Below are 24,138 nucleotides of genomic sequence, written 5' to 3' on the forward strand. Positions count from 1 at the left end.
GTAATCAGAGGTAAACGTTCTCAGTGGTATCCGAAATTTTGAGCTTCAAACACACTGAAAGAATGAAATCTCACATTTGTCTTTTTATTTTTAAAAGAATATACCACCTCTCACCTCATTCAGAATCGCCCATACTGCTGAATTTTGTATTACTGAAAGCCGGAATGATGAAACAGGGTTTAGGCTGGGGTCAACTGTTCCTTCAGCTACGCCGTTTTCAAATTTCCCTGCGAAAGAAGTGAAAGTATATCTTCCATTAATTCCTCTTAACAAAGTACAGAATCTACGCCCAGAAAAATGCACCTACATGGGACACCATTCATGCCTAATGTACTCCCATTTAAAGAATCCTCAACTATATTAGGACGGATAAGAACCCAATTTAAAAGCCTACTTAGAATTTACACTTAAACCATGCATACACCAACTGCAATTCATTAAGATGAAAAAGCTTGCTTTCATTATAACAGGGATGCCCAACCTATGTCCAACAAGCTAAATACAACCTATGAGTAAAATTTCTCCTCCTTGGCAACAGGTATCCTGCCACTTGCCCCAACAGCTGCTTGGCTATGGAAACGGCAATCTCATCCCACGAGGAGACAGCCGATTGTCTACTTGTAGGGTTGGTTCAAGCCCAGACCCTGACGGCACACACTCGAGCACAACAGCTCACAGAGAGGCACTTATGTAGTCACAGGACATTAGAGGTGATCTTAAGCAACCTGGAGATGCCTCTACAATAACTTAAGTGGGTCTACTCTGGCAGAGAAGTTGGGTGTAGCTGCAATCCAAATGAGAGTGGTGCTAGACCATCAGTCTCAAAGAAGAAATATTGGAAGCAATAGTAAGGAAAGCCTACATAAGGTCACACACCCAAAACGAAGGATCAAAAAACTGAGTTTTAAGTCTGTCTTGTTTTTAATTAAAGTGTCTCAACGTGTGCAACAGTAACAAAATACATGTCTTTCTACATGTGTAACAAAAAAACATTGCTGTCTGTGGCATACCTATCCTGAAGTAACCATCCTCTAAGCGTTTGTCTTTGGTTTCTTTGCTCAATACCAATTCTTCATTCTACGACAACAAAGCACAGATAAGATCATTTATTTTGACATACAACTTTGCCAGCAAAAGTCAAGTGTGTATCCAGCATCCACCTTTTCTAAATAATTATGAACAAGCCTAGAATAATTATTTATAGCCTTTGACAAACCAACACAGAAAAGAAAAAGGAGCAGTGCTCCAGACAGAACTGAACTGTATTTGGCTTCAAGGTAGAAAAAGGAAGTACTTCAGGTGCCCCACTTAACTGATATGCTAATTGCCACATGAACAGAATACACAGCAGATACTGGCAAACAGGGAAGAAGAAAAGCAAAGGCAAAACCTTGCCTTCTTTTCCTATGGCTGAGCCGGATTTCTCTCATGACAAATGAATCTTGCAGCTCACTTTTCGATGTAAGAATTTGGGTAAAATGAAAAGCCTTCAGACCAGCAAGGGAAGCATTTCAATTATCACCACCTTACTAAAAAGGGTGGATATCAATGAGCTTCTTTAATAAGAACAGAAAAATGAAATTGTAGACCGGAGCTTCAAAAACAGCCTGGAAATTGCAACCAGAATCACATGACCCAGTACTAAAAGACCCCTATAAAAATTTCCTAGGAATCAATTAAAAATTCTTGACAGGCCCACGAAATTAAATCCATCAGCTTTTTTTTGTTGTTGTTGTTTCCTACTTTGAAGGGATGGTGCTGAAAAGCAGTTTGATTTGGTTTTGGTCTGGTGGATTTTTATTTATTTATTTATTGAGTGTGTTGCTTGAGTTCCTTGACAAATCCAGCCTAGGGACACTGGTTTTCTAAGGATTCCTCCTGCCCCCAACCTGATTTCTGCTTATGGGGGATCAGGGTAGAAGTATATGAATGGGCTTCTGGCTGTACTCAAGTCCATGGTGGAGAAATCCTTCTCTCAAAACAGCACCTATCATTCTGCAGCTGCTGTCTCTGTAGTGGTGACATTTTCTGGTAACACCAATGGCTTAGGAATGCGCCAGGTACAGAATTTCCTGTTCACCTTTCCGCACATTGCATCAATAGCAATGGAAGTTTGGGAGCATTATGTGCTTAATGGATGTCCCCATTTGAGGGGCACCTGAAAGCCAGACATAACCATTCCCGTGATATCTTGGGGCCAGATGAGGTAAGGACTGCTGCTGATTTTATGGCTGAATATATTTCCTTGAGGAAAGGTATATCAGTTATCAGGAAAAATCAGTTATCAGGGGAAAGGAACAGACTTAGAATCCAGATACTGAATTACCTATAAGGTATTGAGGTCTTGAGAAACAAAATTGTTTAAATTTTATAGTACAACATGATAGCCCAGGTATCATGTCGTATAACTAGAATCAAACTTTTACTGGGAGATGGAGCTGGTCAGAAATCTGTATTTTTTTTTTCCACTTCCAGGACAGTGGACTACAGGAATAGTGAAATGAATCCCTCCATGATCATTTGTGGTTTTTTGTTCGTTTGTTTTTGTTTTGTTTTAATTTTTTGTATAGCACTTAAAGCACAAATTTCAAGATACCCCCATGACGTGAATGGGAGAAGACAGAAATACTTTGCTGTTTTAAGAGTAAATAAAATAAACCTATTTGAAGTAATATCTTAATCTTCACACAGAGTTTTGTGATATAAATGATCAGGTACAATATTCAGTTAAAGAAGAAGAACCTGTATCATCTGCTTTCAAGCAAGAACATACTTTAGACAGTATAGTGCCCTCCTGAAACAAAATTCAGGCTTAGTCTGAGAATCCAGTTACTGAAGTTCCTATAAGGTATTTGTGGTATGGTTTAGATGCATGTCAACTCCTGAACCAAGAGGTCTTGTTTGTTTGTTTTGTTTTTACTAAGTCAAAAAGGAGATTGACATAGCATTCCCATTTTCCAAAATACATTGGAGATGGCAGACTGGTTGGTTATTTTTTGTTTTAAGTAGTAATAGTGAATTGGAAGAAAATGAGTTTGTTCACCTCCAAATTACCAACAGCACATATAGCAGGGTGCACTTTGAATGAACATCTGAATAGTTCCATTAGTTTTCTGTGAATAGATCCAATTTTAAAAAAAAAGTATGAGCATCAAAAGCCTACAGTTATAAAAGAAGCATTCATGTCTCCCTTACCCAGCTAAAAAAAAAGAAAAATCAATACAATTAGCAGACTTTGCTTTTATCCTATAATGGAGAAGAGACAAATCAATACATTCATACCTGAAAAGGCAGAACTTCCACAGTTGTGTTTAGAAGTATATCTCCTGGGTGCTCTGGATTGCCACTGTGAAACAAGTACCTGTAAATGGAATAGGAAAAATAGCCTACATACATCAGTCAGAATTAGCTAAGTGTGTTAATAACTTAACCTTATATATTAATAATCACTTTGTATGTTTTACAATAATGTGTCTTCTATTTTGAGCTACATTGGCTGATTGTAAGTAAAAGATGCTTCCCACCATGGGTCACCCCCACCTTGTGCCAGCAGAGTGAACTCTGCAGATCCATTCAGAGCCAGGTCAGGGAACTTATCTGCAGCAACTCTTTTGCCAGGCCAGTTTTCCCCAAGACCAGTTCTCTGCTCTGGTTCACTGCACACTCTCATTAATGATTGTGCCAGGAACTCCCAGCCCATACACACAGCATAACATTAGCTGAATATAAAATTATTTTCCAAAGACAGATTATTATTTTTACAAAAGCATTTTCTTTTAACTGTATACACAGAGAAGGATTATTATTATTATTTTAAACCTGTACAAAGTTACCCTCACTCAGATGTGCATTTAATGAACTTTTTTTTTTTAATGGAGAGAACTGTATCAAGGAACTGTCAATTCTTCAATGTCAAGAACTGTATCAAAACCATCCCTATATGTATCACCTGGTGAAGTGCAGGTCTTAGAAATCTAACTACCCACTCTCTAACAGTTTTTGCAGTACTATGCACCCGTAGATAATCAGTTACAAAAGACAGGGTTTAATTTACCTTTCTTTATATATAACACAAACTTGATAGTATTTTTGATGTCAAATACACATTATGCAAATAAAGTAACAATCTTTTTTTACCACTAGGTGGTATCAATGCTTGAAAAATTATTCCTTGTCATTTTTTTCTAGTAGACCGCAGAGGAGTTTATTCAGATTACTATCTGAAAACTACTTATATATTATACCTACTCAAATGTCACTTTTAACAAACCTATTTTCCTTTTAATGCGTTTAAATGAATATGTAACAATCCATCAACACATTTCAAACCTTCCTTCAGATGGAAACTGGAGAAATAAACAGTAAGCACTATCTTCTACATTAAACACATCACCAGCCAGGGACAAAATTAGTTCAGAAATTATCACTTGATTAAAATTACAAACATTAGCTCAATTTGCAATTTATTAAGACATAATTGGAGATGTAAATTCCAGTTTGTCTTTATCCAGTACATCTGAAGCCAGGTAAGTACTTGCCATTAATCCGTTCTCCATAGCTACAAGTCAAAAAGTAGAAGAAAACAGAGCTCTCTGACTCTGAATTAGAAGGGTCTGTGATCCTAAAATGAGAGGAATTATTTTAAAAATACACAGACACTCGGAGGCATGTAGCATGTCTTCTATCAAGGCTCAGAAGAGGAGTAAAAATCACACACTCAGATCTATGAAAGCTACATTGATTTCTATTGCACTGACTGGATTCAGAAAGCTCTGGTGTTGTACGTGCTTGAAGAACTTTTTCCTCACAGCAGTTTAATATAGAGGTTAGTTGATTCTAATGTACAGAAGCAACCTAAGACATATACAGTTCTTTAAAGAAAAATGTTATGAATCTTATTAGAAGCAGTGATATCTAAACACCCACAAAGATTCATGCTTCCATTCTGAGAAAATGTTTTTACTGTATGTTTCATTAATAAGCAAAACAAACTCTTGGCAAAGCTGACCAGAAGAGGACTATAAGTATATTCTGATGTATTCTGACCTAGCAGATCTGAATTGCTCTCCTTTAGCCTGTCAATTATTCTAAACATTCATGGGAATTCTTCTCACGAAAACACTGAAAATCCCAAGATTTATATTTTTAAATGCCAGATATTGAACACTTGCATCTGAGATGCAATCATCAAACTCTCCTACCAAACCCCAGGTGCAGTACTTTTCTGTAGTGCTTTCTATTTCACAAATCTCATTTCTGAGAAGACACACCTAAAAAGCCACAAAAATTAAAAATAACCCTCCTCTGTGATCCTGTGCTCTCAACAGAAGATAATGCTTCAGGGGTGCTGTGGGGGCAGGTGGTGGTTTGGTTTGAAGAACAACACAGCCAGCTGTTTGTCCTACAGTGATCGACTTCTGAAATTAAAGGGGGAGGATTCTCCCCCTGCACTCCCCACAGATATTATGCCATTAGGGCACCGAGCTCAAAAACTGGCACGAAGCTGAAACAATTTATGGAAGTAATAAAAACGGATTTGCAGATTTCCATGTAGTCAAAACCACTTTTCCAGTGTGTTTGCCATATGCACATACATTTATAACATATGCATATGTTCCACATCTTACTTAAGATTATGTTTAGAACAGAAGGGACATTTTTAAATCTGAGCCTTGCCTGAACATTTGTTAGATAACACCTACTTAGACAGAAGTTACACAGAGATTAAAAATAGAAGTATGAATGTACATACACAGCTCATGTCTATAATCAATCTTTTGCTAAGAAATAAAATTTATGAATTAGAAAATTTGCTTAGGAATAACAGTTCATTTACAAGTGAGTTGCTGTTCTACAGCTTCTGAAAGAAGCATCGTTTAGCTGTTCCTTTATAAAACTTGCCTCCCCGACACACTGCTAAATCACAAGGCGTTCAGGCTATGAAATGTTTTTCTGAAGACTGAAAGACAGAAACTGAAAGCCACGGAAGTAGCTGTGCTTTTGGCTAAGTTATTCTGACATCTGTCCTGGGATTTGCAGGTGACAGCCTGTGTAAATACTAAAAACATGTGTTTTTTTTTCTCCTCTGGTTACCTGACATTTTTCCTGGGGTTGAATCAAAGATATTTTTTGTCTACCTACTGTTTAAACCTAGTGCCTTCTGAAGCGTTCCTTCCAATTAAAATTCTGAAAGCTACAGACCTCTGAATATAATAATCCCAAACAAATACATATTAACCTAAAAAAAAAACAACTATTGCCTTATAAAACATTACTTCACAGCTTGTTTTAATTACCAAACATGAAGATGGGCACATTTGGACATTCTTGATGGGAGTCATCAGCAAAAAGTAACTCTAACTCACAACTGCTAAGTGAAATACCAATGTACCTAAACTTCAGAGAACCTTTTTCCATTTTCAGTCTCTCTTTAAAGAGGCAAGGGTCAGATATAATAACTAGCTACTGTACATATATTCAAAAATAGACACAACTTCCTATCTGCCAGAAGTTCCTAGATGTATGAACCAGCTCACATACATTCGGTTCTTGACCTCAGTGTAATAAGAGAGTAAAGAGAATGCTAAACATTAACATCTCGTGTGGCATATAAAAACCTACACAATAAAATTTAAAGAGCAACAAAGGCTAAAAAATAAACACACACAAAAGGGAACAAAGTCAAAGTTGCAAATAAGATTTCAGTTTCCATATTGAGTGATTTGAATACGAAAGCTGCGGGTTTGACTTCTGCCTTGGAACTAGATTCACCTACATAGTCAAGTCAGCTGGAGGAAAAAAATAAAAATAAAACCACTCAGTTAAATCAGTACTCATATACATCCTAACACAGAGGAATGGAAGGACAGAAGCACGATCATCATTAATACACTGACAAAAGATATCATTAGCTTGCCAATGCAGTTAACTTGAGTTACCTTTAGTATTCTTTAAATAGCTAAACTTTTCCATCTTTCAGTACTAGTTCATCACTTGCACTTTTGGCACAAAAAAGCCACACCACAAAACAACAACAACAAAGCAAGTATGCACCTCTTCACCCTCCTCTTACTTTGCTTATGGAGGGGTTGTATCTTTCTTCTTTCCCCCCACATCAAAGCATATTTAGACTCAGAAAAGTGTAATTTTCTCCATTACCTGATTTGTTTCCTTTTAGGCATTAACAAGTGTGTCTTACTGCCTTTTATATCTTATTCAAAAAAAAAAAGGAAATGCCAATTGTGTTAATTTTTTTTAAACAAAAGTGCAATTCCGTGCATCTTCTGCTTTGTTGAGCCATGAGAAACAGAGCAGAGAACAGGACACACAAAAAAAACCTTACCAGTAAATAGCAGCTTTATAAAAGGAAATAATACACACACCCAAAAAAAAAGCACAATTCACATCGACTACCGATACATTTTTGTTTTGAAAGAAACAAAAGTCTTATCTCACTGGATGCTAAACAAAAATATTCTAAGAATCTATTTATGAACACAGGCCTTTGTCCGCTGTAAATATCAGGAATCAAATCTTTTTCTCTGCATATCCTCCTTACGTCTCTTTTTAGCAATTTGATATATGTTAGTATATCCCATTTGCAGAAAAAGGAAGAGATAGGAAGGCAGAGAGGAAATGTTTCCTTCCACTTTTGCACTATCTGCAGGACAACAGTTTTAAATTCCACACAGTGTGAATTGCTATAAAAGCAACATTCAGTCAGCAAATTTTTGGCTCTCTACAAACGCTGTCACCCCTGCAAGAGTCATTATCCACCAATCCTGTCCAGGATTTTTGATCACTGGATGCAAATGTGGTAAAAGAAATTTAATCTAACCCCACTCTGTCATTTTCCCAGAACCCTCACCAGGAAATGTTAATTTACTGTCACTGGAAACAGGCATTAACCATGCGTTATTTTTTGTTTTTCCTGTATATATTATAAAAGAAAGATGAATAACTTATTTTCCCTCTCTCAGGTTCAATTTCTTTTCCTATCCTTTATGCTTCTCACCCATTCCTTTGCAAAAATTGCTTATAATTGGGAAAAAAAGAAAAAGCTTAATTCTGCAAGCCTATATATATACACACACAAGTACTCATAAGAGGCAAGAAACCAATGAGAGGTTTTCATCTTGTTACAGTTTCTGACTCAAAAACACTGTGGGTGGGAGGCGGTGGGGAAGGAACAGTTACCCCATTAACTCTTATGCACAATGCTTGGTAGGATTTTATTTTCTCTGCCCAAAATAGCCAGTCTCACTGTCAATATATATTATGGACATATATATTATGTCCCGGTGAGGACTATGAGAACAGCTTTCTAAACCTCCAGTGTGCTCTCTGGAGTGCATACAGGTCAACTGTAATAGAAAAGGGGTTGGCATTAAATTCATTTTCACTATTTCTAATGTGGGGTTTCAGTGAGTACTGGTTTGGGGGTTGTTTTATTATTAAAGGGAGAGGTTCTCTCATGAAATCTTCACTCTTTTCTTTAAGAAATTTAGCTCTTTCTCAATCTGATCGACATTAGTTAAAAGGCCCTTACGCTCTTCTGCAAGGTTAATTCTGCTAAGCTCTTAAACCAATGAAATGTAGAAAGTTTCAGATTTTATTTTTGTTTTATATAGGTCATATACATATATTCTATACATAAATATGTAAAGCTGGAATATATGTTTTATAATATATCTAAAATAAATAAAACAAAAAAATCTTTCCACATTTCACTGGAGATGTGTGTGTATGTGTTTATTTAAGTTTACATATACACATACACACCTGGAATATTATTTCTCCAGAAAGTACAGACACCAGGAGCTCCCTTCAGTTTTCTTAAACATCAGCATTTACTGTCAGTTGAGATGCCGTTGGGTATGGACATCCTCACAGGCTGGCAGATGCAAATGTGACATATCAGAGACTCAAGCCCTTCTGAAAATCAGGTGAAGCATTTTAGGGTATCTCAAGTGGCATTAGACACCTAACATTTAGGCAACTGCATTAAACCTCTAAGATTTCTGACTAAGAACAGTAAACCCAGGAACGCTGCCAAAGACACCAATCTGGAATATTAGTGCCATAAGGAGAAAGCAGCATGTCCTTGGCTCAGAGAGCTCCCTTCTTCTGTCTCTGATCCGTACTATTTTTCTTTTCCTACGAAGTTCTTGCCTCATTGTTGTGGGCAGAGTTCCCATGCCCGGAGCAAACAGCATCAGTGGCTGGGAGCCTGCCTGCCAAATCCCTGCTGTCAGGGTATCCATTGGAGGATGTTCTGCTCATTAGTACAGAAGCTTATGTAAACACAGAAATCGAGTCCTCAATTCCTCTTTTTTTTTCCATACATGCTAAAAACGTTAGCCTACCTGAAATACACTGACAATCCAAAAGTCTAATAAATTTAAGAGACTTCCAAATATTTTCTATCATCTGACACCACCATTAAAGCCTAATAAAATGAAAGTGACGTTAAGCTTTAACAACCTATAACATAATTACATATTTAAAAATCAAAACAAAGATTATTTCTAAAACATACACCTAGTGGCCGTGTGTGGCTGCATGTATGTGTGTGCTACTTCAGCTAAAATTGCACAAGAAAAGTAGAACATACTGCATTGTGCAAGGAGAGTTTCTATACTGGACAGTGCTTATGAACAGAGAACAGCTTACACATTAGTCAAATTACTGCTGTGTTACTCCAAACCCTAATGATTTCATAATTCCCTAGGTTTTACGTGGTTGTTACTGCAAAAGGAAACAATGAGAAGGCTCCACTACACTGCCAGTTTTGGAAAGCTGTTGTAGAAAACTTTCCTTTGTAATACACTTGATTTTGTGGATCTCTTCCAAAAAGAGGACATGCATCCCACAGCATAGATAATTAACTATACTTCAGATACATATATAACCAAGTGCTATGATGCATTTTTAGCAACTTTATTCTACTTAAAATAAACAAACACCAAAAAAAAAACAAACACTTAAATTCTCACTGCTAGAGAACATGCTTTACAAGCTGTGCTTCTTTTTCTCTACAAGTTAGTGGCAGTAATAGCAGGCAAGCAACCATCACCTTTTGTGCAGGTAATTTTCAGTAGTGTCACAACAATTTAAAAGCAGATGAATTAACTTGTATGTTATCAGGAGCCAGAAAAGATATTCTTCACACAATACAATGATTTTCTAGTTTAGTCAAATATATATTTCTCGCATGAGTGAGAATTATGCACTGCAAGAAGCCACCATAGGACATACGTGCAAGGTTAACATCACAGGTTCCCTGCGATTCTAGGGTCAACAGCACAGAAAATTAGATGATTAGTCTCAAATACTGCACATCAAGTATCTATGCCAACATCAGAACACAAAGAAGTACATGTGATCTACAAGCTGATTTGTCAAAGTATTAAGATTTCAGTTTAAAGTTGAAATTCCGGACAGCAAGTTGAGCCTCATAAAAATCACTTTATTAACAACCAACGGCACATTAGGACCAGCAACTTGTTAAAAGCAAGGACACAACTACTGGACAACTACAGAGTTAAAAGCAGTGTTATGGGGTATAAAAAAATAAATAAATCACCACCTCCCTGTTTTCCCTTCCCCTCCAAAAACACTCAAAACCACAAAAATTCTGCTAACCCTCTTGAAGATATTCAAACTAACACTGCCAAGCAGTCACATACAAAAAAGAATGAGCCTCATATTCCAAAAATTATAAAGCAAATTAACATAAATTGGTGAGGTTTTTTTTTTTTCCCTTCCCACAGTATAAAATACATCCTTGTCATTTTCCACAGCTTTTTTTTTTTCCTTTTTAAACCTGAAACCTTTTACTTTTGTAAATATCCATTCTAAATTCCTATTGCAGAAAAGCTGACAATAATCAAAATGGCCATGGGTTATGCACTTCCAAGGACTTCCTTGGTGTTAATCAGTGTTTTCAAAAAACACATGCACTATCCAACTTATGTCATTCAAACCTATAGGGAGTGCTCAAACTTAGGCAACATTAGACAATTTCAATTTACACATCCCTGTTCTTCAGGTGTGGGTTAAAACAATCAGCAGCCATTCGACTTCAACATTCAGCAGGGCTATGTCAAGTAGGCCTTGCACAAAATAGCCACAAATGTTATTTTCTGCTCCACTACATGAGTTCAGATCTCACTTTAGATTATTAAGAGATCCTTGCCACTGTTATCCCTGACAATATTCTCAGGTCTCAGAAATGAAATATTTAAAGACTCGATGAAAGCTAATTACTGTACTGCTATACTCAACAGAAACGTTAAATTCAGTTCAGTAAAACATTTGGCATGGAAAAACAAGCTATAGGAACAAGTTGGTGTTCTGTCACACCGTAACAGACCTGCCATTCATTATGTCAGTTGTGGTAAATATTTCCATTAGAAAGCTTGTTTACCAAGAATTTATTACTGGAACTATTAAGCAGCTGCACCTCAAACTGACTTGGCAGACAACATTTGGTGTGATTTCAAGGAGCTTTTCTATTACTTTAAAAACAACAACATAAAACAAACAGCACCTGTTATGTAGGTTCACAAACACAAGAGGGCTTTTCTGCTTTTAATTGCCACAATCAGATACATCTCCCCACAGGGCAACTTTTCCTGATGCTGTTGTGGTTTAAGGTAGCAGGCAGCTCAGCACCACCCAGCCATTCACTCACTCACCCCCAGTGGGATGGGGGAGCAAATCAGAAAAGAAGGTAAAGCTCATGACAGAAAGACAGTTTAATAGGACGGAAAAGGAAGGGAAAATAAAATAATTATAACAACAACAACATATACAAAGGCAAAATACTGTATTTTTGAGGATCCTGTGGCAACAGAAATACAAATCACAATAAATATTGAAATGGCCTATAATGATAGTTCAAAATGATAATGATAGTCCTAAGTTTTTAAGTCGAAATACATAACAACATTCTAATTAGTGGACTTCCTTTGAGAAAGCAATGGGATCCAAGATGCTCCCTTTTTTCTAAAACTGGAATGACTTTCTTCGATAAGTAGAAATACCAAAAAAGATAGTATAATCCTCTATTGCTGAGACTGTTCTTAACACATGAGGTAGACACAACTACCTTAGCCCTAGCTACAATTTTTCAAAGCATAATAATGAACACCGTCTTCCCACATTTTCACAGAATCGTCTAGGTTGGAAGAGACCTCCAAGATCAATTAGTCCAACCTCTGACCTAACACTAACAAGTCCTCCACTAAACCATATCGCTAAGCTCTACATCTAAACGTCTTTTAAAGACCTCCAGGGATGGTGACTCAACCACTTCCCTGGGCAGCCCATTCCAATGCCTAACAACCCTTTCAGTAAAGAAGTTCTTTTCCTAATATCCAACCTAAACCTCCCTGGCGCAACTTTAGCCCATTCCCCCTCGTCCTGTCACTGGGCACGTGGGAGAACAGACCAACCCCTACCTCGCTACAGCCTCCTTTAAGGTACCTGTAAGAGTGCGATAAGGTCGCCCCTGAGCTTCCTCTTTTCCAGGCTGAACAACCCCAGCTCCCTCAGCCGCTCCTCGTAGGACTTGTTCTCCAGACCCCTCACCAGCTTTTTTGCATAGGTAATTAGTATTTACTTGTTCCCCCAATTCCCTCACCATTAAAGTAGGACATACAAAAATATATATTTTCTTCAGACCTACACATGCTGACTTTTGAATTACAGGGCTGACCTAAGACACTTGCTAGCAATGCTTTCCAGAATTGCCATTGTGCACGTGACTCATCCTAATAAAAAAAACAATCCACCTAAGATCAATATTTGTTGGTTACAGTTACCCTATTCATATAGTAGAGGCATATTATTCTTAAAAAAATTATTTAAAAAGAAAGGACAACATTCACGGCGTAACTTTGAAGAGAAAAACTTGATCAAAAAAGAATCAATGAATTCATACACTTGATTTGAAATATATGTAGGTTTTTTATACTACTGGCACAGGATAAAAAAGATTCTGCCTTTAATCCAAGGAGGTATGGCAGTCATATTTCTCAACACATACATCTTGTTGTGAAAGCTATCCAAGAAAGTCTTTTAAAGCACAGCAATCAACTGGGAGAGTAATTTGACATGTCACACAGCAAACTTGAACTAGTTTGGTACAACATAGAACAAGGAAACTACTGATCCTCACTGTTGTGCTAAGCCAAGGTGAAGACTTAGTCTTTGATTATGTACCCATGCACAGAAGTTGACTAATTGGATTCAGTTCAGAACTGCAGAAAGGGCTCCTTCATAAGAAAAGTATCCAGTCAATCGAGCCAAAGAAACTTTGCTCTACCAGACTATAGGTATTGACCTTAAAAACACATGTAAAGTATGTGAAGAAAGGAAAAAGAAATCTACTAACACAGCAACACTTAAACAGACACTAAATAAACAATTTATTTTGTATGTCTAGGACTATTCTGTTGGCAAGACAGTAAAAACCAAAACAGCAAACAAGTCTCAGTAAATCCAACAGAAAAGTCACTTTTAGTCCGCTAACAAATCACAGATACTTTTATTTCAAGTCTTTTTATTTTTTGATTTTTAAATAGGTCAACTTGGAGTCTTAGCATGGTGTTTTTTCTCAAGCCCTAAAGCAAAATCTAACAAAATAAATTAATGCTACCCTTCACAGTTCCCAACTTTCAGGTACAGGGACATTGTGACATGCTCCAGCAAGACTGCTGGTCTGGACAATCAATGGACTGAGCCTGCAGGGCACAACATTCTGGAGCACACACCATGTTGCACAGTTGTAATTGTAATTAGAAGCAGACCAACCAAACACAAATAGAATCAAATTGACTTCTTTTGAATTCCCTTATGACCTGCCAGAGAAACACTGGGTTTGAATTGCGTTTATCAAAAAAGCTCCAGATAAAATTAAAAGTAAAGAGGAAGACAACATTTAAAGCAGCAAAAGAATTGGAGGAAAAGACTCTGATGATCACAGTTTCAGCTAGATTTCAAATACCCCAGATGATTTCACTTTAGTTTATTATGACAGCCTCAAATTCTACCTTCAAGCATTCTTGGCAAGCAAGCAGCTTTAGATATGAGACCAAAGACAAATAATTACTAACCTTTCTACATTGACAGGCTTGTCAAATTTAAATAGAATATAGTCCCCAGCAACCGGTGTGACAGCCCAGAAAAAATCTTCCCCTACATAGGTTTTTTCTAGTGTATGCCCTTGGTAGACTTTTAAAGATGTGGAAACCTCTGCAGGTGGATTCACGTGGATTTTATGCAGCAATGGTTTCAGGAAGTCTTTATCCTAATTGAAAGACAAACATTATGCTGGTCAGATTTTTATTTTTTTTTTTTACTGTTTTTCTCAAGTAGTTACACTTAAAATAAACACTTGGAAAAAAATGGGAAAATAAATGCATTACTCATTTTTGAATATATCAGATCTTGTAATCTAAGTATAAGATGAACATGCCATCAAGTAAAAAATAAAAATATTCACTAACAGATATTCACAAAAATAAGCTAAGATTGGTAGTTCTTATACTTGATAGTAACCAGTTTAAATCAGATTTCATTCCAACTGCTACAACACAATTCAAAATGCTAACCAAGAAAATGTCTGCTTTCTCAAAGGCTAAAAAAATTGTTCATTGAATCAGCCTGTTCTAGGAAGGAAAGAAAAGTTTAGCTACTAACTGTAAGTTTCTGGATCTTCCCTGCCAGGGAGGAGTGAAGGCCAACATGCTGGAAAAGAGAAGGCCTGAACCGTATTCGTAGGTTTGATTTCTGTCGGTCACAATGTTTCTGAAATGAAGAGTGGAGGGATTAAAAACACATTAGTAAATTCAACAAAAGGTTGCTGAGTTTTTACTGAAAGTATGTGATGTTACATGAACCAAAAAGACTCAACAAGAACCTAGGCTTATTTATTGAATTCTTCTTGGTTTTGTTCCAGAAATCAAGCAAGACTGCTGTGCAAATATAATACTAGTTAATAAAGGAGAAATTTACATCTCTTCCTTCTTGCACAGGACTCATTTATTCAGTCTTTCAGCAAGGGAGCTACTACTTGAGGAATGAAGGACAAAAATTCTATTTTATCGCCATTTGGAACCTTCTCTATGACTGTTATCCAAGTAGTAGTATTCTGCAGAGCCTCAGCAGGGGTTACAAGAATGAATTTATTTTAGGAGTGTTACATACAGAAACTAACCAGACTTTTTCTTTCACCAGCTACCGCATCCATCTCTGAAATCTGAAACAACAATTATAATGCTTCTGAAAACTGTCTCTGAAGGTTTATTTGAGATTAAAATTGTGATAGGAAGAGAGATTCTTTCAGGATACACAGTATGCTAGCCTTCAATTCACCAAACTCAACTTGTTCACTAACATGAAAACATTTCAGAAGCTTCTTAATAAATCAAACTTACGGCATCCTTCTCAGGGTTGCACACTTTCACCCAGAGGATATGGTCCAGAAGCCAATCAATCGGTTTCTCCTTATAAAACATAAATATGAACTCTACAATAAGAGTGATATCTGGAGACTGGAACATTTTACCTGCAATGACATTAAAAATAACTGGAGTTACTTTAGATTAAAGATAACGTTGTATTTTGAAATCACTGAGATAATGGATAAGTATGTGCCATCACAAAGTATGTTAGTGATGAACAACTTGAAATCTCAATGTTATTAAAAACTCTGTATTTTTTAGAGAATCACAGGATGGTTTGAGTTGGAAGGGACCATAAAGATCATGTAGTTCCAACCCACCCCCCATGGGCAAGCGACACCTCCCACTAGGCCAGGTCGCTCAAAACCCCATCCAGCCTGGGCTTGAACACCTCTAGGGATGGGGCATCCACAGCTTCTCTGGGCAACCTGTTCCAGAGCCTCACCACCCTCTGAGTGAAAAATTTCTTCTGAATATCTAGTCAAAATCTACCCTCTTAGTTTAAATCCATTACCCTTTGTCCTGTAGCCACACTCCCTGACAAAGAGTCCCTCCCCAGCTTTCCTGTAGGCCCCCTTTTAGGTACTTTCAGGCCCCTTTAAGGTCTCCCCAGAAGCTTCTCTTCTCCTGGCTGAACAACCCCAACTCGCTCAGCCTGTCTTCATAGGAGAGGTGCTCCAGGCCCTCATTATCCTCATGGCCCTCCTCTGGACCTGCTCTTAATTGTTCCATGTCCTTGTTATGCTGGGGGCCCTAGAGCTGAACACAGCACTCCAGGTCAGGTCTGAGAGAAGAGCAGAGGGGGAGAATCATCTCCCTCACGGTTAGCTTACTGGGCTGCAAGTGAACATTGCTAGCTCATGTTGATTTTTTTTTTATCCCCCAGTACTCCCAAGTCCTTCTCCTCAGGGCTGCTCTCAATTTATTCTCTGCTTGGCCTGTATTTATGCTCGGGATTGCTGTGATCCAGGTGCAGGACCTTGCACTTAGCCTTATTGAACTGCACAAGGTTTGCAGGTGCCCACTTCTCAAGCCTGTCCAGGTCCCTCTGGATGGCATCCCTTCCCTCCAGCGTGTTGACCGCACCACACAGCTTGGTGTCATCAGCAAACTTGCTGAGGGTGCACTCAATCCCACTGTCCACGTCACCAACAAGGATGTCAAATAGCGCTGGTTCCAATACCAGCCCCTGAGGAACACCACTTATCAACTGGTCTCCACCTGGACATTGAACCATTGACTACAATTCCTTGAATGTGATCATCCAGCCAATTCCTTATCCACTCAGTGGCCCATCTGTCAAATCCATGTCTCTCCAACTTAGAGACAAGGATATCATGGGGGACAAATGTTTTGCACAAGTCCAGTAGATGATGTCAGTTGCTCTTCACTTATCCAATAATATTGTGACCCCATTGTAGAAGGCCAAAGTTCTCAGGCATGACTTGCCTTTAGTGAAGCCATGTTGGCTGTCACCAATCACCTCCTTATTTTCCATGTGCCTTAGCATAGATGCTAGGAGGATCTGCTGCATGATCTTGCCAGGCACAGAGGTGAGACTGACTAGCTTGTAGTTCCTCAGGTCTTCCTTTTTTTCCCTCTTTAAAAATGGGGGTTGTTTCCCCTCTTCCAGTCAGTGGGAACTTCACCAGACTGCCATGATTTCTCAGATATGATGGACTGGGGCTTGACAACTTCATCCACCGGTTTCCTCAGGGCCCATGGATTTGTGCACCTTCAGGTTCCTTAGATGGTCTCAGACCCAATTGTCTCCTACAGCGGGTAGGAGACTATCCTACATTCTCCCAGTCCCTGCCTTTGCCTTCTGTAACTTGGGCGGTGTGGCTAGAGGACTTGCCAATGAATACTGAGGAAAAAAGGTTGTTGAGTACCTCAGCCTTTTCCATATCCCAGGTAACCAGGTCTCTCATTTCCTTCTGGAGAGGGCACAGATTTTCCCTAGTCTTTGTTTTATCACTGATGTACTTACAGAAGTCTTGTTGCCCTTCATGTCCATAGCCAGATTTAATTATATCAGGGCTTTAGCTTTCCTAACCTGACCCCTTGCTGCTCAGACAATTTCTCTGTATTGCTCCCAGGCTGTCCTTGCTTCCATAGCTGTCAGCTATGCAAAACTAAATAAAACAGAACAACTATTCAAACAAGAACTCATTGCAATGTATCTGGATGCCACTAAAATATTCAGCGTGTACTACAACACAGTCTTGTTAAGAACAGATATTTTCAGTCTGCAAAAATAGAGGAAGAAACGTTACGGATGTACGTCTATTATTCTCCATGTTGTAAATTTCAAGCATCCGAGACATGGAGCTGTTGCAAGTGTTATCTGTCCAGTCACACAAGTTCAGCTTTTGAAGGTACAAAAAGCAGAGATGGACCACCAACCACTAATTTTAGATCTTTTTCAAAAATAATAAAAATAAAAAAAACACTATATCATGACACAGTGCAATATGGAAGCTGCATCTGACATAAGCCCCAATTATTTCATCCTTTGGAATGATGTTATGATCATAAAGGAGACCATTCATGCAGCTGGGTGGAGAAGGAAGTGTGGTAACATACATTAACTGACCTGACATTGCTAAATCAGGAAGTTGTCCCTTACACAAACCTTAAATTTTGCTTTTTTTACTGCAAAAACATTGACACTACTTGTTAGTGCCTGCTGCAATGAGGTCCTCAAATAGACATCTCCACTTGAAAATACTGTGTGTGACTAAGTTGAGGCTCCACTAAACAAGGGACAACTCCCACTAAACAAAGGACTACTGCAGAGCTTTCTTGTTTAGAGACATAAGAAAGATGTCATGGTTTTTATTAGTATATCGTTACTATTTGCATACTTATATTGTTGTCATATTGTTTAACATTATTTGTAAAAGTAAATATTTAAAATTGTGTAGGAAACAATCAAATGATTTGTACAATATTGTGTAAAATATTCATGTGGAATAACAGCTCATTCAGCTTGTCACACTTCCAGCTAAACGGGCTCCCAATTTTCCTGATGATTCATCTCTGCCTACTGCTTTCAACAACACAGCACAGGAGAAGGGAAAAATACAAGAAACCCTAATCAAAGATCAGCTGAAAAATGGAGGGGCTCATCAAGTGTTTGTGAGACTGAAACCGTCATTTCTGGATGACACCTGTCGAGGCAGTCTGTCAGTCACACCTGCTTCCACAGGAAATGGACCTTTCCATGTGGTGACAGAGATGCACAATACCACACGACCAGAAGACAAAAACATCCTCACACTATTGTTCCCAGTGGAAGCTGACTGACTGAAGAAACAGTTTATCCTCCTCCAGGAGCTATATGTACTCAAGCTGCTCTGGAATCCTTTTCTTTCTCTACTCAAGGACACAGCATAGCACCACATCTTCCTTTGATTACCTCATCTTCTGAAGAGTACAAAGATTGTAGTCTTCAGTTGTCATCTGTGGTGAAAAGACACTCACAGAACATGCCACTTAAAACCTGAATGTTAAGGTAAAGGATCCTTACCTACAATTAAATAAGCAGAGAACAAGACTGAAGGGAAGAGTAGGAACATACTCTTTCTCCCTAATTTAAATTATCCTAATTTCATCTAAAAGAGAAACAGGATATATTAACTATATACATATATATATTTACTTCCATATGGCAAACTGGCATAGGTCCAGAGGCACTCTCCTCTAAGCTGGCATTGGCATGCTACTGTCAACATTGCAGTCAGTCATCCCTGACTCAGGGAAGACTCCAGGTAATATGGTGATGTTACAGAACAGACCAGGGAAATAAAACCAACAAACCAAACAAAAAAACACAGCCTGACACTTTCAACTGCAACTAGTCAAAAGATGCTAGGTAAGCATCAGCTGGCTGTACCTCCTGCACCAGGACCTTCAGACCCAGCTGGCCTCTCTGTGTTACACTCCCCAGCTTGTGGAAGGGTTCAATAGTGCAGGCAAAGCCTTCCCATGGTAGTTCACAATGAGCACTGGAGCAAAGACTGACAGGCAACACTCTGCTCCTCAAGCCTGAGACACCTACCTTGACTAACACTGCCTCTAACCAAGGACAGACACATACACGCTGCTTGCTGAAATGCTGTCACCACCTTTCACACACAACTTGGCACAGCTTTCCCCCAGCTCCTCGCCCTTCAGTACGACACAACATCCACCCATCAGTCATTTCTGTCAGCTGCACACTACCATGGATCGCTGCCCCAGAACACCCTTCCTACAGCAGCCCAAGAACAGGCCTCCGCAGGGAAGCCTGCAGCAAAACAGTTCTTCAAAGCTCTGGACCCCTGACCATCCATAGCTACTCTTTGCGATGTAAGCAGCCCAGTACATTGAACAGCCCAGCCCCTCTGAATCCAAACCAGCCAAGCCCTTGCCTAGCCTCTCTTTAGTGAGGGTGTCGGCAGCCTGACTCCCCTGGGGCATAGCCATGGCCTGAGAACAAGCAGCAGCATTTGCCTGAGCCCCACAGTCCTGTGACCTCCCACAGAGCTGTGAGCCATCAAGTCATTCAGATGCCATCCAAATCCAGCCTGCAGGTTGCCCATTGGCCATCCCTAATATGCAGTCAAAAATCATTAAGCCAGAGACCTAAGCAAAAATAAGAGTCTACATGTACTGCCTCAAACCAAAGAGGAAATGAAAGAATTGAAGCAATGGCTAGCCTTGCACCACATTCATGCACTTGTTAAAGTGCCTGGGAACAGACAGGCATCAGGGAGACACTGCTGACAAAACTTCAGAGGTTTCAGATTCTGGGTGCACACAAGCTACACTTGCAAGGAAACTTCAAAACACAAAAGAATTAGACTCAAAGGTAAGATGATGCTCCATAAATCCCTAGAGGTTTACAAGATGTGGAAGAAATTCTCTCTTCTTTTCTCACTTTTGTTTTATTTACATAGACAAAAGTGAGTGCTAGGGCTGAAAAAAATATTGTGGAACATTTTTTTGCTATTTATTGTGCCCTTCCAAGGCTTTCATCTCATTTTCAGTGCATTTAAATGCTATCCCTAGTGAACTGTTCTGACCTTCTCACAGCACTCTGTTGGCAAGTTTAAGACACATGCAAAATAAAAAAAAAACAAACTTTTTCTACAGTTCTCTAAACTGCAAAGATTCATTTGCATTCATTCATTTGCATTCTTCTGTATAAGCGCTATGATGCATGTATTCAGCCTACAACAATGATAACTTTATACCTGTGAGCACATATTTTCTAACTATAGTTCAAGCCTTTCAATGTTTTCCCTGTTTATGATATGCAAATTACCGGCCTTAGAACCAGAATGTCTTTAGAGTTATTTATATCTCAGATATTTGACTTGATCTATTCTTTCCCAAACTTCCACTTATATGAACAACTTGAGCAAAACTGTAATCAGAACAACTTAAAAAAAAATCAGAACAGGCCTTAAAACATCAGGATAAAATAAGATCCAGAGGAACTGCAAAATTCAACCAAGAGGCTTATCTCTGACTGCTCCATTAAAAAATTGACAGTTGACATTATAGCAACAGGACAAGGTATTGCAGATCCCCAGGAAAGCACTTCAGCTCACAAGCAGCTGGAAGACAAATCGGTGTTTCTCATAAAAGTCTGGCAGGACTTTACTGTGTTATGCCAGGGACTGCAGCGCAGCCCAGAATCCAAAAGATACACCTCCTTCCACAGAGCTTCCCAGGGAAACAGCAAACATCTCACACATTATTTATTAGACCCTTGACAGCACTTAGGGTTATGCTTTCAGTATCAAAAAATAAAATCTAAAAAAAAAATTAAAAAAAAATCAAAGAAAGCAACTTCTGCTCTATGGCAGAGGTGACAGAATTCTGTAATTCTGCTGTCAGCCTAAACAGTTGCATTTGCCACTTCCTCATGTACTACTTGCGTAAGCTAGATTTTCAGTTCAGAAATACACTATGACAAAAAACACTTTCCTAGCAGAATTTGCAAGCTGATCAAGGCTTGCAATAGCTTACAATGAATCAGTCATACCTCTTTTCAAGTTACTACTTCTGAATCACTAGCAATTCAGCACTCTACTTTCTCTCTCAGATATCTGCACGTAAAAATCATCCCAAATTGCAAGCAACTACTCTTGCTCTTCTCCCTAGCTATCTGCATTACCAAATTATCATACTATCAGTCTGCATCAAGATCCATAAAGCAATAGTAGAGACAAGACAAATCTATATTACTTGCATAAAACTTCTATGCAGGATATAGTTACAGTACACCAATGTGTCTCCAAGCCAGAACTATTAATCCCTTTCATGAATGCTAATCCTTCTCTCAAAACTTAAAAACAGGATAAGTAGATAAATTCAGTGGAAAAAAAATAATTTTCTAGGTAAAAAACAACATTAAGATGTGCAACTGTAGCTAAATGCATCTGAAAATCTACTGATAGGATCTAATTAGATACCAGGCAAGCAAATATGATACAAGGACCATAACAGGGATGCCCAGCCAAAGGAGATAACAAATACATGTAATCACAACTATCTTTAGAGCCTACACTGCAAACAATCAGCATGTAGACAATACAGGAACAACAACAACAACCACCTTTCAAATATTTTTATACAGCTTTGCATATGATTAAGCCAAATCTCAGTATTAAAGAGAACCATCTAACTAATCCTTCTGGCTTAGACTGTCCCCTCTATAGCAGGGCTGAGAACATAGGGACGTGAAAGGCAAAATACAAAAATAAGCTTTCTGAAATATATTTGTAGGCGCTAGACAGTGCTTGCCCTAAACTGTTGGTTTTATGCCCATTTTGATATCTCAGTATTATAAAAATGCAAGTTGCAAGTGTCGCACTCTACTATTCCATCTGTACTGCGCTAATTAAGCAAATGCAGAATGGAGGTAAGTTGCTTCTACAGCCTAGAAACTTCACACAGAATTTACATTCAAAGTGCGATTAGGACAGGAGTTAAAACTCTAACCCCATCTAAGTCCACAATTAAAAAAAAGTAGAAATAAAGCTTAATCAGATGCCATTATTCAAGCAATTTCTCCAGCCACAAGAACCACAAAGAGCCAAGAGTTGCAAATTGGTCCCCTAGCAAAAGAGACAAGTCTATTTAAGGCAAAAGCTCCAGTAAATTATTTAAATGCTTATTTCTCCATGATAGGCAGCTCCATTTCCTGTTTCTCTCTCCAACGCTGAGGCAAAGATACCAGTTACATATGTTGCAGCTGAAATCGTTCTCTGCTGGTAGCCCAAGGCAACCAAGCAGATTGGTTATGTGGGTAGCCAGAAAGGAGATCAGGAGACCTCCCTCTGCCCATTTCCTCTCTTGCTCTTCATCATAGATGAGACTGGCAGGCAAACATACAAAGCACAATTTTGTAACCTAGCAGTATGTTAGGAGATAACTGCCGGTTTCCTTTCAAATCTATCAGTCTCTGAAATGCTGAATATCAGGAAACTACTGCCTCAGCAACACATCTGTTGCTGAGCTCTAGAAAGGATAGTATAGGAACCTCCCCAGCCTGATTTAGTTTAATTTTTCCTCATGTATCTCCAACTTGGTGCTTTTCATTAGTTCAGGACACATCACTGCAATAACAAAATACCTTTTCAATGTGTAAAATCCCTTCAAAACTTCTTTCATTGTTTTTCTGTTAAGACTAGTATCTCTGTAAAAATGTATGAGTGTAAGACAGAACAAATACTCATGAAGTAATTTCATCAGTCCCCTGGTAGTCAATGCATGAGAGCCCCAGATGCTATGTTAGCTTCTCTCACTGTTGTTGATTGCAAATGACAGGCAGACTATACCTAACTCTAAGGAGAGGACTGTCCTAACTTCTGGATGGAGCAGAATGATGAAGATAGAACAGGCTCAGCAACCAAGACAAACTGATACCTGTTGGTTCTTTTCGGAACTCTTGTCATAAACACCAGTGAGACTGTTTTAGGTGGAGTTAATTTTTACGCTTCTTTCCTTTTACTTCACAGTCATTTCGTTTTAATGACATTTCTATTTTAACTGCAGTCAAATTTAAAATAAGTAATTCCTTGCAGTTGAACTGTTAATATTCTTATAAATAAACCAACTTTTGGTTATAAAAATGTCTTCATTTCCAACAGTTTGAATTTAACTGCTATACAAAAATAGATGAAAAACCTAACAAAAGCAAACATGAGTTAAACCACAGAGTTCCTAAAAAAGCCAATGAATTTCTAATTCTTGGTCTATTTCCAGTACAAAGAAGATAGCTTCGAAGTCTATTAATCACAGCGTCTAAGGATGAATGTGTTCTTTCAAACTATTGAAATGAACATTTTCTTACCAATGAAACCCAGCTGAGAAAATTCTAGAATCATCCAATCTTCAGAAGCAAGCTGAAGCGCAAAATTTTTTATTGTGCTGAAATAATTCTGCTTGACAACGATGTCGTCTTCAAGCTAGAGGAAGGTAGCAATGATATCACTATAAATAAAATAACACCAAAGCAATAGGAAAAGTACACATAGGAAATATTGATTTACAATATATTGCTAACCCATATCCATGTATTTCTAGTGCAAGCACTGCTATAAAGCCTAAACTCTACAGACAAGAATAACTATTATAGGGATCACAGTTTGTCTGTTTGTGAAGAATTAAT

The 24,138-nt window shown here is 38.3% G+C and overlaps 1 protein-coding gene across 3 annotated transcripts in view; it reads right to left on the bottom strand.

Annotated features, from left to right (window-relative positions):
• MGAT4A (alpha-1,3-mannosyl-glycoprotein 4-beta-N-acetylglucosaminyltransferase A) overlaps positions 1 to 24,138 on the bottom strand; it is a 76,555-nt gene that overhangs the window by 5,762 nt on the left and 46,655 nt on the right. For all 3 annotated transcript variants that reach the window (XM_040546311.1, XM_040546398.1, XM_040546225.1), the window contains exons 9-15: positions 23,821 to 23,935; positions 15,444 to 15,574; positions 14,707 to 14,814; positions 14,121 to 14,314; positions 3,283 to 3,361; positions 1,011 to 1,077; positions 115 to 227 (exon numbers count right to left, since the gene is read on the bottom strand). In XM_040546311.1, the coding sequence (XP_040402245.1) occupies positions 115 to 227; positions 1,011 to 1,077; positions 3,283 to 3,361; positions 14,121 to 14,314; positions 14,707 to 14,814; positions 15,444 to 15,574; positions 23,821 to 23,935 (807 nt within the window). The remainder of the gene's footprint in view (positions 1 to 114; positions 228 to 1,010; positions 1,078 to 3,282; positions 3,362 to 14,120; positions 14,315 to 14,706; positions 14,815 to 15,443; positions 15,575 to 23,820; positions 23,936 to 24,138) is intronic.

Source organism: Cygnus olor, chromosome 1 (assembly GCF_009769625.2).
Source record: "Cygnus olor isolate bCygOlo1 chromosome 1, bCygOlo1.pri.v2, whole genome shotgun sequence".
Taxonomy (NCBI): Eukaryota; Metazoa; Chordata; class Aves; order Anseriformes; family Anatidae; genus Cygnus; species Cygnus olor.